We start from the raw sequence: 24,377 nt of genomic DNA on the forward strand, positions 1-24,377 counted from the left end.
TTCAAATAAATCTGTTGACTGTTGATAATTGATATGATACACTTAGACTACAACATTGCTAATAATTGTTCGCTAACAAACTGGTTATAAACGAAAACTAATGTAAAACACCAGAACCCACACGCTAATCGACTTGATATCCGATATATTCGCAATGATTGGGGAACTTTATAATAAAAGTGTATTTGATTTTGGACGATTGTCGATCAGAAACAAAATAATTATGTGAAAAAAAGCAAAAGGCCGGGCGTGTTTGAGTAAATAAATATAATTCAGAATTCATGATTTGTATTTAATGAGCAGTTTAAAATTGTATGTGAAATTACAGTGCACCAGCACAGATTAAATGCAACAGAATTAATAGGAAGGAAGTAAGTAGCAGGTGTGTAAAAATTATAGAAACTTGCACAATTCGATACAAATCGTAGTTTTTATCTTTTCTAATCAATATTTTAGTAATTTTAAAGATAATTTTTTGCAGTATTTTATGTACCATTTCCACAATTGCCCCAAAATCATTATTAACTTTGATCTAGATTAGAAGATAAAGTGTTGTATGTTGTGCTATATTGGAAGTGTAACAAATAATGTAGTGCCACATCAGTAATCAAATGACAAAAAAAAGTGAAGTGCCTAGTAAGTGTACACTCTAAGATGATAAAAACATCGGCGACGTTTATTGAGATATTTCATTATGTTTATGCACTTTTTTAATGCTATTCAGGAGTTAGTTTATTTTAACATTTCTCCAGCTTACATGTTAGTATTTCTTATTTGCTGAACTTAAGCTGCTGTAGAGAGAGATATAGCCGGATAAGTAAGTAAGCGATCACAGACCTTTTGAAAATATTACTTAAATGTGATTTACTTTCAGGAAGTTGAGAATGGCTATTAAATGACATTTTTATAATATTTGAAATTTATCATGAACTCAATGTTACCCAGTGCATTATGGCATATATAATTCAACTGTAATATCGGGCTTTTCAATATAGACATAACACATTTGTATTTCAATAAAACACTGAATAATCGAGATAATTGAGCTGGAATTTGTTCCAGGTGCTGTACACATGTGACATTTAAGAATGGAATTTGATCTCGTTCATATTACCACCGTGCCAAACACTCAATCTATTGAAGAAGAACTTTGATAATCGTGTAATGACCACCTCGCTCTTGTGATCTAATGTTGTTGGATTACTTTTTAGGGGGCTACGTTTAGCCATTGGTTTATACCAACAAGCTAATAACATGAAATGAGCTTAGGAACAATATCAAATGCGAAATTGCCAACATTTCGTCTGATATGTGAGGAAGAGTGATTGAAAATTGGTTCCAAAGAATTGAATGTTGCAAACATGCTCGCTGCGGTCATATGAGAGTTACAAGTTCGGTTATAAGATTGAATTCCATTCTTCAATAAAACAGGTGTACTGCACCTGGAATAAATATCAGCTCAAAATCTCAATTATTATGTGTTTCATTGAAATACAAAATAGCTATGTCCCTATTGAAAAAACTTAAACAATATATTGTATTTTATGTTTTTTTACAGGTATTGATCGAAACAAGAGCATGGGAAATTTGAGGGTCAGTTTTTTTTAAATCTTCTTTTGGAATTTTTATCTTTATTTTATATTGTATGGACAACGGCACATCAGACTACACATTTTTGTTCGAAAATCACCTCCAGTGTAAGGGAACAAGATAGGTCAATGTGTTGATGTGCTTGATGTGCTGGCATGTGTAAATGTTTATCTATTACTATTGGTTTCTATGGGTTTGTTTGTGCTACCTCTGATATATCACATATAGGGCATTCAAATGTATAGCTTATTGTGCCTAATAAGAAAGTAGAGTTTCAAATTTAGACTCACTTCAATTACACGTCATCATAAATTACTATTTACAACAATAATTCGACATAATTTATGTGAGTTATCTGATTGTGATTGTGTATCTTCTATATTTTAACTTACACAGTTGCAGGGCAAAAATAATATTGGATTATGTATTGGTACATGTGTGTGTGAACATCTATAGCCATGTTCAAAATCGAGTCTTATGTGACACCGATCTTGCTGAGTTATGTTGATAAATATGTACGGGATTTTAAACCTGCTGACGCCCAAGTAAGTGTATCTTTAATTATAAACATACAGGTAGACAGGAGATAGGTGGATATTATCTGGCACCTTATTCATCAAAATTTTGCAAGTAAAAACTCTTCAACTACGTTATTACTATCACTAGTTATGGTTGTTACCACAGTAGCATTTCTTACTATCTTGACATTTTGGGAACTAAAAAAAGACTTAGTTTGAAATTATTTTTACCATGACCTTGTTGTTTTAGGTGTCACTATGGGCTGGGGGCGTGGCTCTTCACAACTTGATCCTAAAACCAGATGTTCTGCAGCAAGAGGTATCACTACCCTTCACCTTAATCTCGGGTAGGATCCACGAACTTCTGATACAAGTGCCATGGACCAAAATCATGTCAGAACCTATTACAGTGGCCATAGATACTATTGGTAAAGTATAATCATAACATAAAATAAAAGTTTCTTGTGTGTTGTCAGACTTGATGTCTGCTGTGAGTTTATTAAGCTTTCATTGGATTGTTTAATCTTATTTGTGTAGAAAGTGAAAGTGGACACCAATTAGTTTTCATATTACTTGAAATATCTATTGACATATCCAAAACTGTGTGCATTTGTTCATCGATTGTAAACATTTTTTTTTACCTTTGGTACTTAAGTTTTTCGTTTTTAGACTAAGTTTATTTCAAATCACCATGAATGATGTTTGGCTAAATGTGATACAAATAAATGTTTGTTAGAAATTGTTAATGTTTACCATTTGTTTCTTTTAGAGTGTATATTGAGTTTTCGACCACCAGCTACTGACGAAGCTAGTACAGCTGAAAACGTAAAGTAAGTTATACACTATTTTCACAACCCTCCACGTAAAGGAAGCAAGAGTGCGGCTATTCCAAATTTGGCGAAGCAGAAAACCAAAGCTCCCGTTAAAATCCAGTTCAAGTTAGGGAAATTAAGCAAAAAAATGAGATGATACAAATTTGCTTACTCTGTTCAGTGATTTGCCACTGCCAAATATCAAATGGATAAAGCTTGTCAGTAATCGATCCTCATGAACTTTGCCCACAGGGTCTGGGCTACTCGTTATTTCCAGGTAGTGCTCACTCTGCACACCTGCGGAACTATACTGCTATAGCTTGCACTGCTACACAAGCAAGTGCGTAGTTAGTTGTGTTAAATCCTCATGGGGAGGCTTGTCCGTATCAAGGTACAAAAGTAAAAGTAAGATGTATACGTCGCATTCCGAAATCCAGATCCAGTCCAGGCCTGCAGAGTTTCGGGTGTTTTCTTGCTATAATGTCATGCAAATTTAATGCAGGCAGCTCCTGGAAGTTGTACTTGGTGCCTCCAAAGTCTAATGTGAATGAAAATAAGAACATGTTTTTTTTTTCAGCCGTACAACGCAAGTGGTAGAAGCTCCCCCAGGCTATATGCAAGCTTTAGTTCGGCGCATAGTTAGCAATATTACCGTCAAAGTTCACCACCTCATAGTAAAATATGTGCAGGATGACATCGTTCTATCGCTAAATGTGAAACACTTGACTGTGGAAAGTGCCGGCGCCGACTGGACCCCTGCTTTTGCGGGTATTTAACCGTATATTAATCACTTGATACTATTTATTTGTTAAGAACTGTTCTAGTTGATGCTATTTGTGTGCAGCATTCCTCGCATTCAAAACGGAGTGAACAAATCCATTACTATTTTGCAACAATTAGAACAGCACTCTAGGATTCCGCGAAAATTTAGCTAAATGAATAGCGTCAATCTAAACACGTCCATATTATACCAAAAGTTTAAGTAACTACCTCCGTGTCCGAACGGTTACCATGCTGGACTGCCACGCAGAGGTCCTGGGTTCGATTCCCAGACCGGGAGAAATATGTGTAAGGCCTACATTTATTTATCTCGAGACTTTGGGTGTATTTGTGGCTGTCTGTGTGTCCATGACATCCGCGACACAGGGTTTCCCTAGTGTGGGGCTATGAGTGTGTTGCGTTATAGTTTTTGCTCTGATGTGTATATTTCGTTGTTATCCTGAAGACATCATGAATAAATACTTGTATCGCTTTCAGATATTGATCAAAACCAGCCTGTTATCAGAAGAATAGTGACATTAGACGATCTTACGTTGTGTTTGGACCAATCAGACGACGATGGCAAGATACGGTTCTATCAAGAGCCGTTGCTGTATCGGTGTCAGCTGAGCTTGAAGTGCGTAATCTAACAAAATGACTATCAAAAATTCTGTATTCAGTGTGTTTTTGAATTTGGACAGTATGGGGAAATCTGAAAGTATAGGAAATACAGGGAGGCTGTCCTAGGAACCATTAAGTCGTTTTTTGTGGAAAAGTTTTTATTCATGGAAAATTAATAACATTTTATTCAACTTTACCAGCTTCTGCTATCCCGATTTTTTTCTTTCAATGCAATGAAATGATCCTTACCTACATAAAACCGAGTCGACAGAACAAAAAAAAACATTTTTCTGCATTTTTGTGGACAACTTACGCTTGACTAAAAAGTTTACTTTGCCAAAATTGTTGTCGCAAAAAAGATTTAATAGTTCCTAAGACCGGTTCTTTGTATATCCCATGGTTTTGGATTTCCCCATGTTGTTCAAGTCAAAAACAACACTAATAATCAGGGCTCGGAATAGGTAGAGATTTTTTACCTAAACTTCGAGGAACATAGAAAATGGAGACTGCCTTACGACAATATTTTTTAAGTCCTGGACCTGTTCGGGGTTCTGGAAATCACTTAATTACATTAAAAACTGACATAATTGGGGACAGGCAGGTACACTATATTTATCTTAATTTTGCGACACAGTGGGTCGGATCAGCAATATAACGGACATTGGATTTTTGTCACGATACCTCTCTAAAAAATGCAAAACGAGAGATCCTATCGTCCTAATTAAATATTGTTATAAGTGTGGCACACTATAAGTTTCCGGAATGAATCAGATAAAAATACTATAAATGGTCAGAAATTAATTTATTGTTTCACCAAATATTCTACCGCGTAAATGGTTCTTAATTTTTGGAAATAAATAAAAGTCACAAGTAGCCAGGTCGGGACTGAACGCGGGATGGCTCATAAGGTCAACGTTGTTCACCTTCAAAAATTCATTTGTCTGTCTGGCCTGTGAGAATTGGCATTATCGTGGCGCGAGATGATACGGCGATTACGGTTATTTTTACGGAGTTAGACAATAACTTCCGGCAAACAAATGGTCGTGTACCAATCACTATTCACGGTACAACGATTCTGTAAAGCAACAGTAGCCACGTGTCCAGTTTTATCAGAAAAAGAAGCAATCATCCGCTTAGACGTACTTTGCACGCGCGCCACTTTGGTTGGTTTCGGCTCATCTCGAAATACCTATACGCTCAATTGCTGCTTTGTTTTGGGATCGTAACTAAAAATCCATGTTTCATCACCTGTTACTACGTCCCACACCAAATTTGACGCTCCTTCGTTGAATCTGGTAAGCATGACATTGCACTATGTGACGCGATCCGTTTTTTGAGCCTCATTCTAATTGTGTGGGATCCACCGAGAGCACAGCTTTTTCACACCCAAATGTTTGTGTTTTAATTGATTGTATTTGACATGAGTCATAGAGCATAGGCATGAGCCTATGCCTGAAGATGCCCGAATTTCATGGTATGTCACATGCCTGTCTGTTTTGATCATACGGCGCACAGCATCGATGTTTTTGTTGTTCACAACGGGCGACCATCACGAAATTCGTCACTGAGATTCACACGACCGCGTTTGAATTCTGCTAACGAGCTTTAAATAGTCGTCTTGCATGGTGCTTCATCGCCAAAAGCAGTTTGAAGCCGAGCAAAGCTCCGCTGACCTGTTAAATCACACTTAAAGTCGTAGAAAATCATGCTACGAAAATTTTCACGAGTTAAATCCATGCTGATGTAGACAACCAATTTCTAAAATGACGCCACAATGTAAAAACAAGTGACAGTCAGATAATAGTAATAATAATAATAATAATAATAAAGCACACACTCAACATAGCCCCGCTAGGGAAACCCTGTGACGCAGGTGCCATAGACACACACATTGACAACCACAAATTACACCCAAACTCACGAGAGAAATAAATGTAGGCCATACAAATATTTCTCTCGGCCCGAGAATCGAACCTGGGACCTTTGCGTGGCAGTCTGGCATGGTAACCGTTCGGCCACTGAGGCAGATGATGAAACAAACTGTATTCTACAGCCAAAGAGTTCCATTTTCAAATGTTGTAGGTAATTACTTTTTAAATATTGTTTATGTAAGTGGCCAGTTCCGGAAACTATGATAAGATATGTAATACATAGGGCGTAGTGCGCCCTATGTTTCACATTTTGCCATAAATCTATTACTATGATTCCAAGACTGGATCGACTAAGACTTTATAACGATGGGGCACTAAAGGTAATGGCCCCATAAAAATACACATTTTATTTTTTTCCTACTAAACTATTACATTTTTTGGCAAAATGTGATATGACAATATTTTTAGGACAGTAGGATCTCTCGATTGGCATTTTTTTTAGAGAGGTGTCGTGAAAACAATCCAATGTCTGCAATATCACTGATCCGACGCACTGTGTCGCAAAGTTAAGATACATATAGTGTACCTGCCTGTCCCCAATTACGTAAATTTTTAATGTAATAATAAAATTTAAGCGATTTCCCGAATCCCGAACAGGTCCAGGACCTAAAAAATATTGTCGTAAGGCAGTCTCCATTTTCTGTCTATGTTCCTCGAAGTTTAGGTGAAAAAACTCTGCCTATTCCCATCCCTGCTAATAATACATCAATGAATCAAAAAACAAATTGTTGCAAAATTTTTTGAACGAATGAATGAATTTAATATTCTGTATTACACATAAAATTATAGTTAAAGTACAATACAGTAACTTAGGTATAAAGATAGCAAGATAATGTGCAACAGGCGGCCATATTGTTAAGTAGCAATTTCTTCTAGGCAACCTTGGATAGAAATTTGTGATATGCAAAAGGGGTCCAGCCAAAGAATTTTTGGTGCCAAATTAATAAAATTCTACTATAGCGTGTACCAAAGTGTAATCGAAAGAAGAAATATAAAAGTATTCAATTTAATTTTTTTATGTATTGATTTTCAATTAAGTGTTGGCCATGCTGATTTACAATTTTTTCCATTTTTCAGGTAGTTTTAAAATTCTCGTTTTCACAAAAATTCATGCCTTTCCTTTTAAAATACAGCTCGAAGCACCGTTTGATAGTCTCTTAGTTATCAAAGTCGTGTCCATTCAAAGAATTTTATTTAAATATTATTTTTTAAACGAATACATTTTAAAAGCGAAAAGTTCTTTCGTTGTTTGAAACTGTTGGCAAAACCGAACTTTCTGACTAACACATGTTGTTATTAAAGAACAATGGCGAAAGGTAGCGAAATCATTGTTAAAATAATTCTTTAGCGTCTTCAAATGCCATAACTACAAGTTTGAATAAAATAAATTCATTAAGTTTTTCACATCGTCACTATCATTGTAAATGTATAATAATTTGAATTTTGAACAACGTACTTTATTGTTGTTTTGTTAAGATTTCCTTGTGAACTATATATAGCTGTAAAACGATTTACCTATTTTTGATAACATTTACTCCATGTCAATAAGCAACTTAACAAAAGTATGAAGTAAATGAAGTGTGCTGCTTTAGTATACTAAAAATGAATATTTTTCCGGTTATTAATCAATTCAGTCCGTATCTGAACGCTGCTCGAACAGCTATACATCGTGCTTATGACTTTAGCAGCATTTCTATATACTTCCAAGTCGACTGGAAGCGTCTGGTCTGTACCTAAGGCAAAGGGCAACTGAATGAAACACGAAATCGCCGAGGTTCATTGGGAAAATAGAAACACCGTTTACAAATTATGTCAGTTGCCGAAAATTACTCTGCTTCGCCACAGTCACTTTACTATTGATGGTTCGAAGTGTGCTACTACAAAGTGATGCGTCCATTAAATTGTTCTTGTTCTAGAGTTCTGACAAAATTGGTAACGATCCCACTACGGCGCGCTCAAAGCATCAACATGCAACTAAGTTCATCAAAACTGGCTTGGGGCATCACTAATGAACAACTCGCGCTCATTTTGACGTTGGTAAAAGAACACGAGCGGTTTATGTCCGACAAACAACCTACTGTGTTTAACAAAGCTTCCATGGCCACGGGTTCACTAAGCCGTGAGTATTTTCTATTGGTGATGCATCATTTAATTTTCTTTGACAACTAAACTGTTATTTTTTGTGAAATTACTCTTCTGATTTGTTATAATTATTAAACAAAGAGCGAATATAAAGCTTAATATACCCAACGACAAAGAATTGAAATATGAACAATTATAAGCTTAACTATCAGCATGTCTAAATGGCATTAGAATAGTTTTCGAGTTATTAACAAACAAATATTTTATGGAAACGGTAATTAGATGTAATTACCGTAGCCATGGATGTAATTAGATCTAATTACCGTAGCCATGGATATGATAATTAGAAAGTTCAAACATTTTTAAGAAACATGAAAACAAAACTTATGAAGAACAACTAACAACATTTAAATAGCTTTGATTTTAATTTTTTTCTCTTTTTTTAATGAATTACACTGATATATAATAATATTTTTTAAACTTTTAAGTTTTTTATCGGCAGAAATAAGTAATATGTAAATTATTACACTGTTCTTGTAACAGCTGTGATTAATCATAAGAAATAATTGGAGAAATTTTTAATCATTACCACTAACCAAATATTATGAAACCTACTTTAAAGTTATTTCTAAAACTCTTGAATGTAACTTGTATCAGTATAAGTAAACCAAATGTTGCAAAATTTTCAAATAATAATTCATCTGTGTCAGAAATAGTCGGTTTTTCTTGTTGAAAATGAAATTGAAATTGAAAATGTTTGAACTTTCTAATTACCGTATCCACAGCTACGGTAATTAAATTTAATTACCGTTTCCATAAAATATTCGCGTCTTAATAACTCGAAAACATTGACTTACAAATAAATGGACGACGGGTCTAATACAAAAACCACGAAAAAAATGTCCCAAGTCAACCTATTCGAAATTTAAATTGTAATGTCATCGCAGTATCGCGCTGTCAGTAGAACAAATGAAGACTAAAGCGGAGTGTCGCGCTCTGTATACGATTTTAGCGCCTTACAAGTGCGGACACTTTTTAGCGCGGACCCGCGTCCATATAATTGTAAGTCAATGCTCGAAAACTACTTTGTCTATTCTAATGTAATTTGGACATATTGATAATTAAGCTTAAAGTTGTTCATATTTCAATGTTATTGGGTACATTAAGCGAGAAAAACAATGGCTACGGTAATTAGACTGACGTCACCGAAATGGTTACGGCGATTAGGCTGAGAACATCGAATGTGAGAATGGCCACCTTTATTCCCTCTCGCTAACCGTGAAGCAAAACATCGTGGTCTAACCTGCATATCGGAATCAGGTCACACCCAGCGAGACCGTTCGCGGCGTATATTCAATCCTATAGACAATTCACGGGTTAATGACATTGATATTGTATCTAGTAAAAGTTTTATATTATATTGCAGAAATATCCACTGCAACATCAACAGAGCTACGCAGGGAAACTAGTTGGTCAGAGTGGGCATGGTCTTGGATGCCCTCGTGGGGGGGTGATAACACCATGGGGGAGTCGCCCCGCCAAATGGCCTCCCACCACGCTACTAAAGTCTTTCTCAGCGCTTACTTGGACGAAATCTGTCTCACATTTAAGGTTTGGCATTTATTCACTTTGGCATTCAGTGGTGTGATGGGTTACAAACTATGTAGTTTGCGTCCACCGCGAAACCCTGACAGCACACTTTCTAGAAATGCATTGGACTTAGCTTTAAGACTTCGTGTTGGCCATCTTCCCTTAAATAAGTTATACCATCTAATAAAAAGAGCGGAATCTCCACTATTATCTTTTGTACATTTGATGGTATGTGGCCATTATGTGGGGATATTTGGCTGGTTTCGGAGTTAAATGTGGTGTTGGGTGACCTGTTGGCGAAGAGGGCTAAAACTCTGCTCATATGTGAAGAGTTACCTCTCACTGCGACGCGACTCGATAGATTAGAATAATCCACAGGGATTGACATCACAAGCCCGACATTGACATCCAAGTGCGACAGGTTAAAAAAAATTAGTTGAATGTTACACATTGAAACTTTGTCTTTGTTGATGACATTCATTACGATAGTGGTTAGTAAAATTCTCCTCAAGAGTATAATATAGTTCCAAAATTACATGACTCAAAATCTATACAGAAGCCCAAGTTTAGACTAATTTGTTATAGAACATAATTATTCTAGAAATTTTAAGAAATTGGGTTCTAGAAAATTAAATAATTTTAGCTCTTGAAATATTATTTCGACAGAGGAATGGAATCAGCTAGGACGTGTTGTGTTCCAACTCCTGTATTTATAAAAAATATATATATACATCGTATACACAGGCTTGATTCATATCGAGCGAACAATGCAAGATAAACTTTATCCTCAACAAAATAAGGCAACATTTCATTAAACAAACAAATTAAAACGAAGATGCAGTAACCGACGGCGGACTGTAGAGAGCTGCGGTAGGCGTACTTTTTAAAATGCAGTATACTATAGAACATATTCTCCACTTAATAAAGTATGTACATTTCTTCAAACATAACGGTCGCCGACGCAGCGCGAAGTCACTAAACGTCGGCGACTTGTTCCGCCTCCAGCAATGCAAATTGTAACTTAGATTCTCAACAATAAGGTATATTTTTTTGAAAGGCATATTGCGTGATAGATGCACTGTAGTATAGAATTTCATATTTACTTATGTTTCGAGTTCGACTCCCGGTAGAACCAATTTTGAAAAATGAACTTTTTGTAAAGTGTTTTTAGCCGCCTAGGTATTTTGGGTAGTCCCGCGGAGCGAACTTCGTAGTCTTATGTTCCGGGTTCGACTCCGGGTAGAACCAATTTTGAAAATGAACTTTTTCTGAAGTGTTTTTGGCCGCCTAGGTATTTTGGGTAGTGCCGCGGAGTGAACTTCGTAGTCTTATGTTCCGGGTTCGACTCCCGATTAGAACCAATTTCGAAAGTGAACTTTGCTAAAGTGGTTTTGGCCTAGGTGTTCTGGGTAGTGCCGCGAAGTGAATTCCTTAGTCCTTGGTTCCGGGTTCGATTCCCGGTAGAACCAATTTGGGAAATGAACTTTTCTATAGTGGTTTTGGCCTAGGAGGTCTGGGTTAACTTGATGAAATAAATTTAAAAAAAGTGGACGAACTTTTCCCTGATCTGTTGTCAGACAACCACCAGTGCCCGTAGCATGACGCCGCAATAAACCTATTATAGCCACATTTAGCTGTCAAATTAAATTGATAAAGCTGTTATTTTTATTATTCACTATAGCGATTATGGCGAGCACCGTGACATCACATTTTTGACGCACAGCGCGCGTCTCGATCAATGGCCGCGAAACAATATCGCAGTGTCAAAATTGGTCACAGCTGATTTTAAAACATTGTGTCAGTACTGCACGGTAATTTTATTAACGTAAAAATTGAGCGCGACAGACGAAATAAACAGAAACAATAAAAAAAAGCAGCTAACGTAGTATGACAGCATTACGCATGCAATATGTGATAAACATCCCCGTGACATACACTCCATAAAGCTATGTTGCCTTTGTTAAAATTTTATTTTTTGTTTATTTGATAATGAACGATTTTTTGTTTCATCGTTTTACAACGATGCAATGAAGAGGATTACGATTTTCCCGGCGATGATTAAATGACATAGATAAGCTATACACGCAATTATATATCGTTATCCTTGTTCTTCACAATGTATAACAAGTGTTCATTATCAAATAAACAAAAGAACGAATGGCCCTAGTGCGGTATTTTACCGATTCAGTACTCACAATAAAAAAATAAAATTGTAATAATGAAAACATAGTTATTGGAACTTTTGGGTTACAACTGCTCCATGTGAGACTGAGTATATGGAACTACTGGAAATAAACTGCTTTATCGACTGCATTATATATGCCAAAGGTAGGCTTACCACATATCGTATGCGATATACCGCCATGCTACGCATGCTGGGTTCAAACAAGGGAACTCTCTGTACTCCTTATGAGCACCAGAACAATGGAATCCAAACAGGGGCATTACCAGAATATCTAGGCCAAAACCACTTCAGAAAAGTTCATTTTCCAAATTGGTTCTACCGATAATCGAACCCGGAACCAAGAGCTACGGAATTCAGTCTGCGGCACTACTCAGTACACCTAGGCCAAAACCGTTTTAGAATAGTTCATTTTCAAAATTGGTTCTACCGGGAATCGAACTCGGAACCAAGAATTACGGAATTCACTCCGCGGCACCACTCAGAACACCCAGGTTAATACCATTAAAAAAAAATCATGTTCAAAAATTGGTCTTACCGGGAATCGAAGCCGGAACCAAGAGCTTACCCAGAGCACCTAGGCCAAAATCACGTTAGAAAAGTACATTTCCAAAATTGGTTCTACCGGTAATGAAACCCGGGACCTTCTCATCCACGCAATATTATTTGCATGCATAATCTACATATTGCTTAAACACGACCACTCATTCATAAAGTAGATGCAGCAAGCAACATGCATTGTAATATAGAACATACTATCTACTAAATTAAGTATAAACTGCTTATATCAAAAGAGATTTTGCTTGGCTTTCAAAAAAATGTCGACTTTGTTTAGTTTATTTTATATATAATATTATATACTACATTGCATCTACTACGCAATCTGCCTTTCAAAGAAATATACCTTATTGTTGAGACGCTAAGTTACACTTTGTATTGTCAGAGGCGATTCAAATGGGTGGAGTCGTGAAACACGACGCGTCACGCGGCTATACTCTTTTGTTTTTTGTTGTTTGAAGAAGTGTATACTTTATGAAATAAAGAATATGTTCTATAGTATATTGCATTTTATAAAGTGCGTCTGCCACACCTCTCTGCAGCCCGCCGCCCCTCGAAAGAGCCTCGTTTTCATGTGATTGTGTAATGAAATGTTGCTTTATTTTGTTGATGATAAAGTTTATGTTGCATTGCTCGCTTTAAGGCATGTAAATCAACGATTAGCGGCGCCCCGCTAAGTCACCTACGGTCGCTAACCGTTACCTACCGTAGGCGACGCAGCACGGCTTTACTCTTTTGTTTTTTGTTGTTTGAAGAAATGTATACTTTATTTAGTGGAGAATATGTTCTATAGTATATTGCATTTTATAAAGTGCGCCTACCGCAGCTCTCTGCAGCAGTTTATACCTATTAATTGTTTTATTATACGAAATTTACTAAATAATTAGCACCAAATTTTTTTGTAAACAATTTTTAGTGGTACCCACGAATTTGTACGTTTTTCACAGATCATGGAAACAGAAATTGGTGGCCGAAAACGTCCTCGTGGAGTTCTAGACGTGTGTGCGGATTATTTGGCCTTCAAATCGTATATTAAGAAACCGGTTCTGATCCGGGCCAAATTCGGAATACGAAATCTCACAGTGAAGTCGCAAGGAAAATGCGTTTGCGGACATCTCAACACCAATACTGTAATTATATTATCATATACACTTTTTCACTCGATATCGTGGCTTTCAAATCGTGCATATAATTTCGTTTTACCATCCATCAACCAAAAATCCTGAACATTATCCAACGATTTACAAATCAACAAAGAATAGACCAGATATTTCCCAAATATCTAGTCTATTCTAGTAGCAGTAGAGTTCCTTGTGCAAGAGTTCGTTCAGGGAAGTACTGCCACCTATTTCTGCCGCCAAGCAGTAATGTGTGCACACTCGTCATTACTGTGTTTCGGTTTTGAAGGGTAAGGCCGCTGGTGAAATTAAGCACATGGGACTTGTCAACTTTTATCTCAGTGCCCCTAAGATCGTTGCGATTTAAAGTTCTGAGCGGCATTGCAACTGTTATGGACAGGCGTGTCGCTTACCACCAGACCCTAGACATGTTCGTCCCGTCACGTGGTGTCAAAAAAAATATATTTTTCACATGTGAATTTTATTTTTTTATAATAGGTTTTGTCGTTAGGACGACGTCTTAGGTTTTTGCAATTGTTACACATTAGGAAATTATATAATTTTTTTCCGGTTTTTTTTTCGAATCAAATAAAAGTTTAGGACTCAAACAGGTCGCGGTAGACTAAGATGGTAGTATAGCATGGGAACGTAGCTTGGGCTTGCGCAGCGAGAGGTACTTTATAAATATAAACGACAATTATATCATAATTTTAACTTTATACGTATATTCAATTTCAAAGCTTTGTCCAGAACTCTTAGGGCGCGTTCCCACTATGTCGTGACGACAGATTGTCGTGCAGCTTACAGTGTCGTACTTGTATATTTAAATGAAGTTGGTCACATATAGCACGACACGATTAACTGTCGTTCTCGATTTTTTATCGTTACAACGACAAACTGTCGTCACAGTGGGAACAGCTAGAACGACAGTCGTCAGACGATAAAAAAACGTCACGATAAAAACGTGACGACAGATTGTCGCAGCTCCTATTGTCGTCACGTTTTATTTATCACTGTCCGCACGTATTCTGCTCCCTGCCCTCCCCTCTCGTACCTCGCGCCCTCTGTTCGCCAGAGATGGGCAAGAAGGCTGTCGTGAAACAATAAATTGTCGTCACGATCTAGTGGGAACAGCTAGTCACGACAGTCGTTCAATGATAAAAAACCATCCACGACATATAGTCGTGATATGGGAACAGGCTAGACACGACAGTCGTCCAACGATAATAAAACGTGACGACGTAGTGGGAACGCGCCCTTAGATGTCTGTTTGACATCAACATACTATTATTCTTACAATTCTAAATACAAAACCTAAGCTGTCTGTACTACAGTAGTATATAGTGTATATAAATGCAAACTACGCTATTTTTCAGTATACTTACTTATAATATGCTTATATTTCGTTCCGTGGTTTAGTTGGTATAGCGTTTGGCACGGTAAGCTAGAAACGTCGGTCCGAATCCGGCCGGAACAAAGGAATTTTTTCTGAGTGTTCGATCTTTGTATTAATAATTATAACAAACTAGTAGAATAATTAAAAAAAAAATTGAATATCAATTCAATAAAAATTTAAATGTAGTGAATAGCGACGTCTCTCGCCAGGGCTGATAACTGTAAAGATATCTAACTGGGTGATAAAACTTTCATAGATTACTTATAAAAGTTATTAATGAAATAAATATCTTATTCTTAATGTTCCAAAGAACGTTCCAATTTACGCTACATGTGCGTACATTTTCCAAAATATTTTGTTTCATTTTAAAAATATGAAATTTTATTAAATTTAATTTATTATTAGTTAATAATAGGAATTAGAAAAAAAATTAAAACATGTTTGCAGTCTTGTCTGCTTGGAATTTTTCATCAAAGGAAATACTGGCTTCCTAACTGATGGTTTATTTTATTGTGTCAAGTGACGAGGGGACGAGCAAGTCGTGCACCTGATGGTAAGCGACACGCCTGTCCATGGCAGTTGCAGTGCCACTCAGAGCTTCAAATCGCAAAGATCCGAGGGGCACTGCCACTGCGCCCGTCACCCTGAGACGTAAGCTGACAACGTGCCTGTCATTTCTCCAGGCAGGTAAGGGTTTACCTTTCAAAACCGGAACGGAACCGGAATGCTCACATTACTGCTTGGCGGATGAAATAGGTAAGGTGGCAGTATTAACCTGGATGACCTTTTTCACTAGAAGCTCTACTTCTACTATAATGGTACGGAGAAACCATTTTCCCTGTTGAAATTAGGATGTTTTTTTGATTTCAACGGCATCTCTTTTATATAGACTTCTTAGACTTTTAAGCGTTTGGAACTTGTCAAATTCGACGACTGTTTTATGTTGAAACGTAGGTTTGTTTGAAAAAACAAATATACGAGTTTCAGATCCGTTCCTAATTTCGTTGACGTCATTTGGACGTAGTTACTTAAAATGGGACGTAAAATTGAATATATAAACGAGCCAGTATGTCCCACTGCTGGGCTCCGGTCTCGTCTAATGAGAGGGCTGAGGCCGCCACACTGGTCTAATGCGGTTGAGGACTTCACAACCTCTTCAAAGGTTGTGGCCCTTCTTCTAGAATTGAGAAGTGGGAGAACAGTTGCTTCTCAATTATTGACCAGCGCTCGAACACAATTTCATATATTAATTTCTCATGAGTTATTTATGTTCCGACGTGTAACTGTCCTCCTTGAATTGAAAAGCGACATTTAGCCGTAATTTATGATAATTTTTTTATGTTTAAAGCTCAATGGAATGCCTACAGTATATTTAAGCAGAAAGCGCTCTGACTTTGACCCCGAAAAGAACTGGCATTGGCCAAAAGACGATTTAGAAGACGATAAAATAGATACCGAGAACAAACCACGCCTGGAAAAAAGGGACATTAGACGGAAATCTTCCCTTCAAGGGGAAGCTAAAACTACCACATCGTCCACTCACACAGAATCAGAACAAAACGAAATCAAAAAGGAAAGAGTGGAGTTAGCGGAATCAGTTGATATGAATGACCCCGAAACATATAAACTTGCAGCAAATGTAAGTTCAACAATTCCACAGATAATTGTAACTTTTTTATATAAAAAAAACCGACTTCAAATGTTCGTGGAATTACATCGCGGATTCATCCCTTAGTTTGCCACCCTTAGAGGTGGAATATTTCCTTCAAATGTAAATGGGACCGATGCTGAGGTACCCTCTATCCCACAAAAAAAAGAATAATCAATCAAATACGGTTCACAAATGTGAGCTCTCGCGTAGCATACATACAAAAAAAATACAGTCAATTTGAGAACCTCCTCCTTTTTTTGAAGTCGGTTAAAAATGTATGTAAATGTACATATTTCTTATAAATGTATCCGGCACGACTAAAGATCGTCAAATTACACACAAATCTATTTGTAGAAAGGAATGTCTGACATCGAAGTCCATTTAGAGGACAGTAATCTAAAAGTGAACGCCGTAACAACTGCGAGTCTACCCGAAGTTCCGGTATCGTCAGAGAAACTTGTAGGCGACGAAAAAGAACTCCCAGATCTTTGGCATGTAATGAATCCTCTCTTTCTTGTCGAGTTCTCTCACGAGAGGTCACCGCCCCTATATCAAATGAACCCTTTTGAGAATCCGCCGTCCAATTTTGAGTACAGGTATGGTTTTCAAGATTTAAGTCTCTTTCAATAACAACAAGTTATATTTAAGTAGATTTTGTCATTAAAATAAAGAACTTCATTATCAAATCGACCCCTCCGACGTAAAGTATCGTATGTCGAAATTGCCAAGTTTGCAGGGAAGCGTTTTAAAGTTCTGAATTCACTGAAACGAACATAACACGTGACTTTAGCATTTCTCAGTTTTATTCGGCAAAGCTCATTACTCACATAGAGTATTATAAAATCCTAGATATCGGTTAGATGATCTATGGCGATCACTCTTTCAGTGAATTCAGAACTTTAAAACGCTCCCCTGTAAACTTGGCAATTTCGACATACGATACTTTACGTAGGAGGGGTCGAAATGTTAGAAAATGCAGAGTATATTTACTAGGAAGTAATGCTACTGTTACTAGTAATTATTTTACTACAGTAGTGTATTTGGAAGAAGAGTTTTGTAATTATGAGTATAAGTAAAACTATTTTGTTTATTTGCCAGTTATTTTTAGTCATTCTAGGAATTTTAGAGAGAGGTATTATCCACGCTATGAGTATTACTTCCTTGTAGTTTAGGTAAATATAGATCTCTGCTTATACATACGACTTACAAAGTGCAACACTGCGGTGTAATAGTGCCAGACAACTACATCAATTACCTGATATTATAAAAAAAAGTTGGTCTCAAACTTTGACTTTTTATTTAAGTTTTACCGGTAACTCCCTGACCAGGACCAATTTTACTAATAGAACAGTTCGTCTCCACAAATTGGTCCTCCCGGGAATTGATCCCGTCACGTCATCTAGCACCCAGTGTTAACCAAAGGGCTTTAGAAGTCGTAAAAAACTGAATGAAACTCACTTCGTTTTAAGAGTCTACACAACTTCAATTGGCTTTGTTTGATTCTCCATAACAGTGAGTGTTGAATCAATCAGTTTGGAAAATATATATAGTAAAGTTGAGGATAGTTATATGCACTGATTAGTATACGGGGTGAAAACACGATTCCTAAAAATATTCACGATAGAGATAAAAACACAAACTTACCTCTAAATTTTACAAGAAAATCGCTTGTCTGCGGATTTCTTGTAAAATTTTAAAAGTTGTAGTTAAAATTTGCATATGTAAAGGCATGAATTAAATAGAACACGTATACTATCCGATACACACCTTGAGTCGATGACCAGAGATAGCAGTGTCTTGTAATTCAGGGACTATATGTGTATTACATTGTTTATAAGTTTATGATATATCTACTGGCAATTATTTTTATTATTATTTTTAATTGAGAATGTTAAAATTTTAATCAATTTATTTACATCAATTTACACTTTATTATTATTTCCTGTTCCTTGTTTATAAAGAATGTTATTATTATTTTCACTGTTATTTTAAAAGACTTATAAACTGTAAACTTAGCTTTAGGATTGCTATTGCGTTTGGATGTATGTCTGTAAGCAATATGTAATATAATAAATAAATAAATAAATAAATAAATAAATAAATAAATAAACACATCATTTTTCAAATAGCTGTAATGTCGTTTGTAAAAAAAATATTTCTGAAATAGAACCCTGCCACTCGACCCAAACAAAATGAGTCGTATTATCATGACGTAGGCTGTTCCAACATATTAATGTTTCAGTGATTGGGAAGAAGAATGCGCCGTAAAAGTGGTCATTAAACCATTGGACATACGATTGTGCATGGACGTCATTCACCGCTTGGTGGTTGTTAAAGGAATTTTTGATAAAGAGCTAAGCCCTGCTGCAGGTAAATACTTATAATAAATAATAATAATTTTGTATGTCGCTTCCAGCACAAATTTAGAAAGCGAGCTGCTCGATTCAGCACGTATCGTTCGGCGGCTCTTCTGGGCATCTGTCCCCGATGCGTGAAGTCGTAGTCAACTTCATGCAGCCAAAACTACGGCATGTGGTCGACCTTAGCTGCATGAAGTCGTTATCAACTTCATGCAGTCGAAGTCTCGGACAACGACTTCATGCAGCCGAGATCGATCGTCGTTATCAATTTCATGTCGAGGTCTCGGCCGTCTCTCATAAAATGAAATACAGACTGTGAGCCTTGTTTAGGGATGCCACAATATATTTGTTTATCATAGTATAGTTTGTACTTTTATTATGTTCACTGTATTATATTCTGGTGAGAAAATAAATAATTTATTATTATTATTAATCATACAGCTCATTACACATAACACTAGATATAAATACAAACTTATGAAAATGTAATTTATGTTAAAAGGAATAGTAATTTCTTTATGAAAAATAGTGACAGACATAACATTAATACGAGGAATAAAAATAAACTAGCTTTTCTTGATAGTTGTCTTCACAAAGTCAAAAAATCATTTAAGAGGCAATGTATACGCTTCTATAACAAGATTCCGGTTGATATACAAAATTTGCCTTTCACGAGGTTTAAAACTATAGTGAAACAAAACCTTCACGCTAAAGGTTATACAACTTCTGCGTACTTGGCTGACAAAAAATCCGTGGTAGTAACCCGTTTAGCACATGAAGGTAGTCTCCCCCAACCCCTAGAGTTTCTTGCTCATTCTTCTCAGGGGAATCTGCCTTACAAATGAGCGGTAGAGTTTAACCATTATGACGATTTCAAGTGTAATAATGCTTACCTATGAAATAAAGATTATTTTGAATTTGAAAACTAGTGACAAATGAAACTAGAATCATAAAACCGGACGTAACCACTAGTTAGTGTATCTATGAATGGCTGAATTCAAGCGACAGCTAAAACCTCTTTGATATATCAATCACGCTTTTCACAATATCAAAGAATTACTATTTTTAAAGTGGTATCTCTGTGCGGTGTCTTTCTTTGACTTGTTTATTTTATTGTTTAGGTGATCCACCCGTTCGAACACTGACCGTCGAAGAATGTGACGCACTCCACGAGAATTTGCCACAACGGCGGATAAACATTGATATTAGCGACTTTCGCCTTCGGATCATGCCATGGGACCATTTGGTGACCGAGAAACAGCTCAAGCTGCCCATATTGCTTGACCTGGTCGTACCCAAAGCCACTTGTGCTATTAATGGGCCTTTGTACGCGCACAGGTATGATTAATAATTAATTTTATTAGTAGTTGTGTAGTATAGTGTAATTACCGTACATGGGATTCCTGACGCCTGAACCGATGATATTCCAGTCACCAAACCTTTTCATAGATCTTGAATGTCGATTTAATCTATAGTATATAGTCGTCACCAAATAAGAGGCCAAATTTGACAGCTAAAGAAGGCGATAGCGTGTAACTTTGAATGCGATCAACGAAACAATAAACAAACAGTTATTAGCATAATTGAGTTTTAAAAAAATACGTAAATTTTATTGAAACTTTATATAATATGACAAAACATATTTGAAGTACTGTTTTCGCACGACTTGGTGAAAATATGTTATGTTCTCTTGTATGCCTAGTTTGTATGAAATAAATAAGTATTGAATTCATGCGCACTTGATATTGTCGAGATCGATTTGCAGGTAACGCGTTATTTCCGTACTGTCATTTGATGAATAAAGTAGGCACGTGTCGTCAGCATACATATACACACGACAATATTTGACCACATTGGGCACGCTGTTTACGTGCATGATATAGCCCACTGGGCCAGTAGGGACGCCCATTACGACCTCACACTCGTCACCGACAACAGTGCCAATTTTTTTAAGTAATCGAGAAACCAGTTATTTGTTGGACCACGAATACCCCATTCCTTGATTGCTTTCGACAGAACGTCATGGTCTAAGGTGTCAAACGCCTTTTTATAATCAATAAAAATACACACAACTTGGGTTCCGGCATCAGATAGTTGTTAACATCATCCGTAAAGTTCGCCAATGCCGTGAACGTGCCTCGGCCAGGTCGAAATCCATGCTGCGCATCTGATAAAACACCATGTTCTTCCAAAAACTTATAACTTATAGATAATCAAAATCGACTGTCCTTATTGAAATGTATATAAATAAAAACGGATTTGGGAAATAGTAGGGCAACGGTGAAAATATGTTATGTTGCGTGTGTGCGTTATTATTATTATAAAGAAGGCAATAACGCAATTAGTAATCATTAGAACAGAGTCATTTTCACAATTCAGACATTTTTGACAAAATGTAACCTTTTTCACAGTATATCTATAAAACTGTCGACAACAACTCCATGCCTCTTTAAAATTTTATGAAAACTGGCAACCCTACATATGTCATTTTACTCCGTCTAGAAAAAAGGCAGACTATATAATTTTAATTATGTTATAGGAAATATGGGAAGGAATGTCGGATTTTTTACAAGAATATTTTGAATTAATCTTGAAATTACTTTGTAAACAGCTTAATCAATTGCGATAAATTTGATTGTTTCTAAATGTATTTATCCAATTTCTGTATACTCCTTTTGGTTAATAATAGATTATTTATGCAAATTACTTAAATATTAGCAAAACTTTTTTGTTAGCAAATTGAACATATGTATTGTGTGGATACAGTTCGCATTAGTACGAACCTTAGTGCTTTAAAATGCGATAAAATGCGACTAGACACATTGTTGTGTATTACGTTTTAAAGGGTAAATGAATAAAAAATAAAAATAGAAATAATTAGGACTTAATAGGACTGATTATTTTATAACGAAATGAAAAAGCAGTGGTAAACCAAACTCTTTCGGATGTCACCACATTTATTAACGTGAAATTGGCTTGAGCTGGTCAGATAAAGCTTTACGTTCATGGAATAATAGCGAAAGTCCTTTTCGCTCTCTTTACGTGCATATAAAATATTCTCCGGCCGTCTCAATAAGGTTCCGTGTCTATAAGTGTGGTGACCCTGATTGCTGATATAATACCTATATACAATTTCAGGGTATGTTCAGCGGCTTGCCAAATGCCGGAAGACTCTGGCCCGCTCTGGTTAGGCGCCCGTCTTCACATCACAATCACCTGTAGCGCTGTGCAAGTTCAGATTTGTCCGGTTCACGAAGAGCAGCCGAAGCCGTGTGCCCGCTTGGACTTGCGATGTGTTATGCACGCTCTTTTGTATCCGGAATATTTTGTGGAGCGACAAAGCGTTACATTCAGCTACTCGGCTCAAATTCGTAAGTATTTTCGCCCACTTTCTGCTGCAATCTGCTGTCATCAACCAAATGTTGTGCTCATTACGACAACCTTTTATACATTCAAGGAGAACTGAACATATCGGGCTCGGCAGCGCGCTTGCAGGCAAGCTTACAAATCCTGTTATCGCTTTTAAAACAGAAAGGTTCGCTGTACTTGCGGCAGACCACGTTAGCAAAAGACGCTCTTAACGACGAAGGTACGTTCGTAACATGTTTATTTTTTTACGCATTTATATTAATATCGAACTTTCAGTGTTTCTTCGTATGAAAGCCGAAGCAAATTGCGAATAGGTGACATATTTGCTGGTTATCGGCGTTTACTCAACGTTAGTAGTTCGTAGCGAATTATTGGCTTTAGTCTAAATGATCTCGCTCGTTCAGTTCATAAGTACTATGATTCATTATACATTGTGTCACACTACTCACACTCAAGCTATGCAATCTGTCACTTTATGCAGCAAAAGAGTTGTTCCGTTAGTGGTACTAAAATAAATGGAAAATTTAACCAGGATATCACTTGGTATTTTGTAAAGAGCTTTCAGAGTCTGAAAATTCTGAAGTAAAAACAATTTTTTTTTACCTGCAATTTCCAGAAAATCGTTAAGGATTTTTAAAACAATGTCATTATTCTTCCGTTTGATTTAAGTTTTTGAATATTTTAGCATGTAAATGTTGCGGCTTTTATGACTTTTTTTAGTATCGTAGTGTTGCTGACAATTATTGATACATGTCTACAACACTTTTGTTTTAAATCAATTTAAAAAATGCAGGTGACAATATATTTTTATTACTCTGCTATGCTGTCTATTTCAAGCTTATATCTAGCAAAAAGAAAGTTGAGACTGGTTACATTTTTCTGGGAGTAAGTAAGGTACCAAGCTCCGTACTAATTCGGTACAAGTCTTTTAAACAGCATTTATCAATTTATAAATGGTATGACTTTAGACACTAACATGGTGATATAGTACCTTAACAGTAAGTAATTTGTTTCCTCTTTACAGGCGAAGTAGTATTGGATGTTACATTCGAGGAAATAGTAGTGCGAGGTTATTTCACGAAATTTATATCTACTCAAGTTTTGACTTTGCAAGCTCTCCGCTCCACTGTCATCCATGGCCAAGGTAAATTAATAATAATAATAACGCACACACTCAACATAGCCCCGCACCAGGAAAACCCTGTGTCGCGGGTGCCATGGAGACACACATAGACAACCACAAATTACACCCAAACTCACGAGAGAAATAAATGTAGACCATACTAATATTTCTACCGGCCCGGGAATCGAACCTGGGACCTCTGCGTGGCATTCCGGCATGGTAACAATAAACATAATAAATATAAATATAAACATACGTGATCACGCTTATTTTAAATATGTGTTCACGCATGAAGATTTATTTTATATTAGCAATTATTTTAGTGATTTTGCTATGTTCCAATTGTAGGCGCTTTTCTCTCCTTCAATATACTTTAAGCAGTGAGCACCGATTTTTATTATCTCCTGCGTTAAGTCCCGTACAATATGTATATTTATTAAACTATGCGAACCTCTGGACGTTTACGTCCACGTACGTGGGCACGTGGCCATTTGACAATTTATATTATTTTACTAATAAAAGGTTTTACTCTTGACGCTCAAGTGACATCTCTCTCAATGACGTATTTCAATATTGTGCCAAAATATGGCGCCTGCAGTATTTCCTTTTTTATGGAAACCGGTCAATTCAAAGTGAACGTCATCAGAACGAGAGTATAAATTAAGGAAATAAAGTATGAACAGTTTTTTTGCTCATTTGTAATAATACATAAAAATT

At 36.5% G+C, this 24,377-nt stretch overlaps 1 protein-coding gene across 6 annotated transcripts in view; it reads left to right on the forward strand.

The window, feature by feature from the left end:
* Window positions 1–239: 239 nt before the first annotated feature.
* LOC113239151 overlaps window positions 240–24,377 on the forward strand; it is a 103,548-nt gene continuing 79,410 nt past the window's right edge. For 4 of the 6 annotated variants that reach the window (XM_026476023.1, XM_026476018.1, XM_026476021.1 and 1 more), the window contains exons 1-17: window positions 246–382; window positions 1,559–1,593; window positions 1,987–2,135; window positions 2,359–2,536; window positions 2,878–2,938; window positions 3,498–3,688; window positions 4,178–4,316; window positions 8,148–8,350; window positions 9,740–9,924; window positions 13,591–13,773; window positions 16,506–16,796; window positions 17,163–17,404; window positions 19,051–19,178; window positions 20,290–20,506; window positions 22,307–22,539; window positions 22,626–22,757; window positions 23,562–23,681. In XM_026476023.1, coding sequence (XP_026331808.1) covers window positions 2,049–2,135; window positions 2,359–2,536; window positions 2,878–2,938; window positions 3,498–3,688; window positions 4,178–4,316; window positions 8,148–8,350; window positions 9,740–9,924; window positions 13,591–13,773; window positions 16,506–16,796; window positions 17,163–17,404; window positions 19,051–19,178; window positions 20,290–20,506; window positions 22,307–22,539; window positions 22,626–22,757; window positions 23,562–23,681 — 2,590 coding nt within the window. In that variant the 5' untranslated portion in view covers window positions 246–382; window positions 1,559–1,593; window positions 1,987–2,048. Of the gene's footprint in view, window positions 383–801; window positions 818–1,558; window positions 1,594–1,986; window positions 2,136–2,358; window positions 2,537–2,877; window positions 2,939–3,497; window positions 3,689–4,177; window positions 4,317–8,147; window positions 8,351–9,739; window positions 9,925–13,590; window positions 13,774–16,505; window positions 16,797–17,162; window positions 17,405–19,050; window positions 19,179–20,289; window positions 20,507–22,306; window positions 22,540–22,625; window positions 22,758–23,561; window positions 23,682–24,377 lie in introns of those variants that run through there. The other 2 variants (XM_026476019.1, XM_026476020.1) reach the window with 2 other exon arrangements.

Source organism: Hyposmocoma kahamanoa, unplaced genomic scaffold, assembly GCF_003589595.1.
Source record: "Hyposmocoma kahamanoa isolate Upper Pololo Valley unplaced genomic scaffold, ASM358959v1 99702, whole genome shotgun sequence".
NCBI classification, from domain to species: Eukaryota; Metazoa; Arthropoda; class Insecta; order Lepidoptera; family Cosmopterigidae; genus Hyposmocoma; species Hyposmocoma kahamanoa.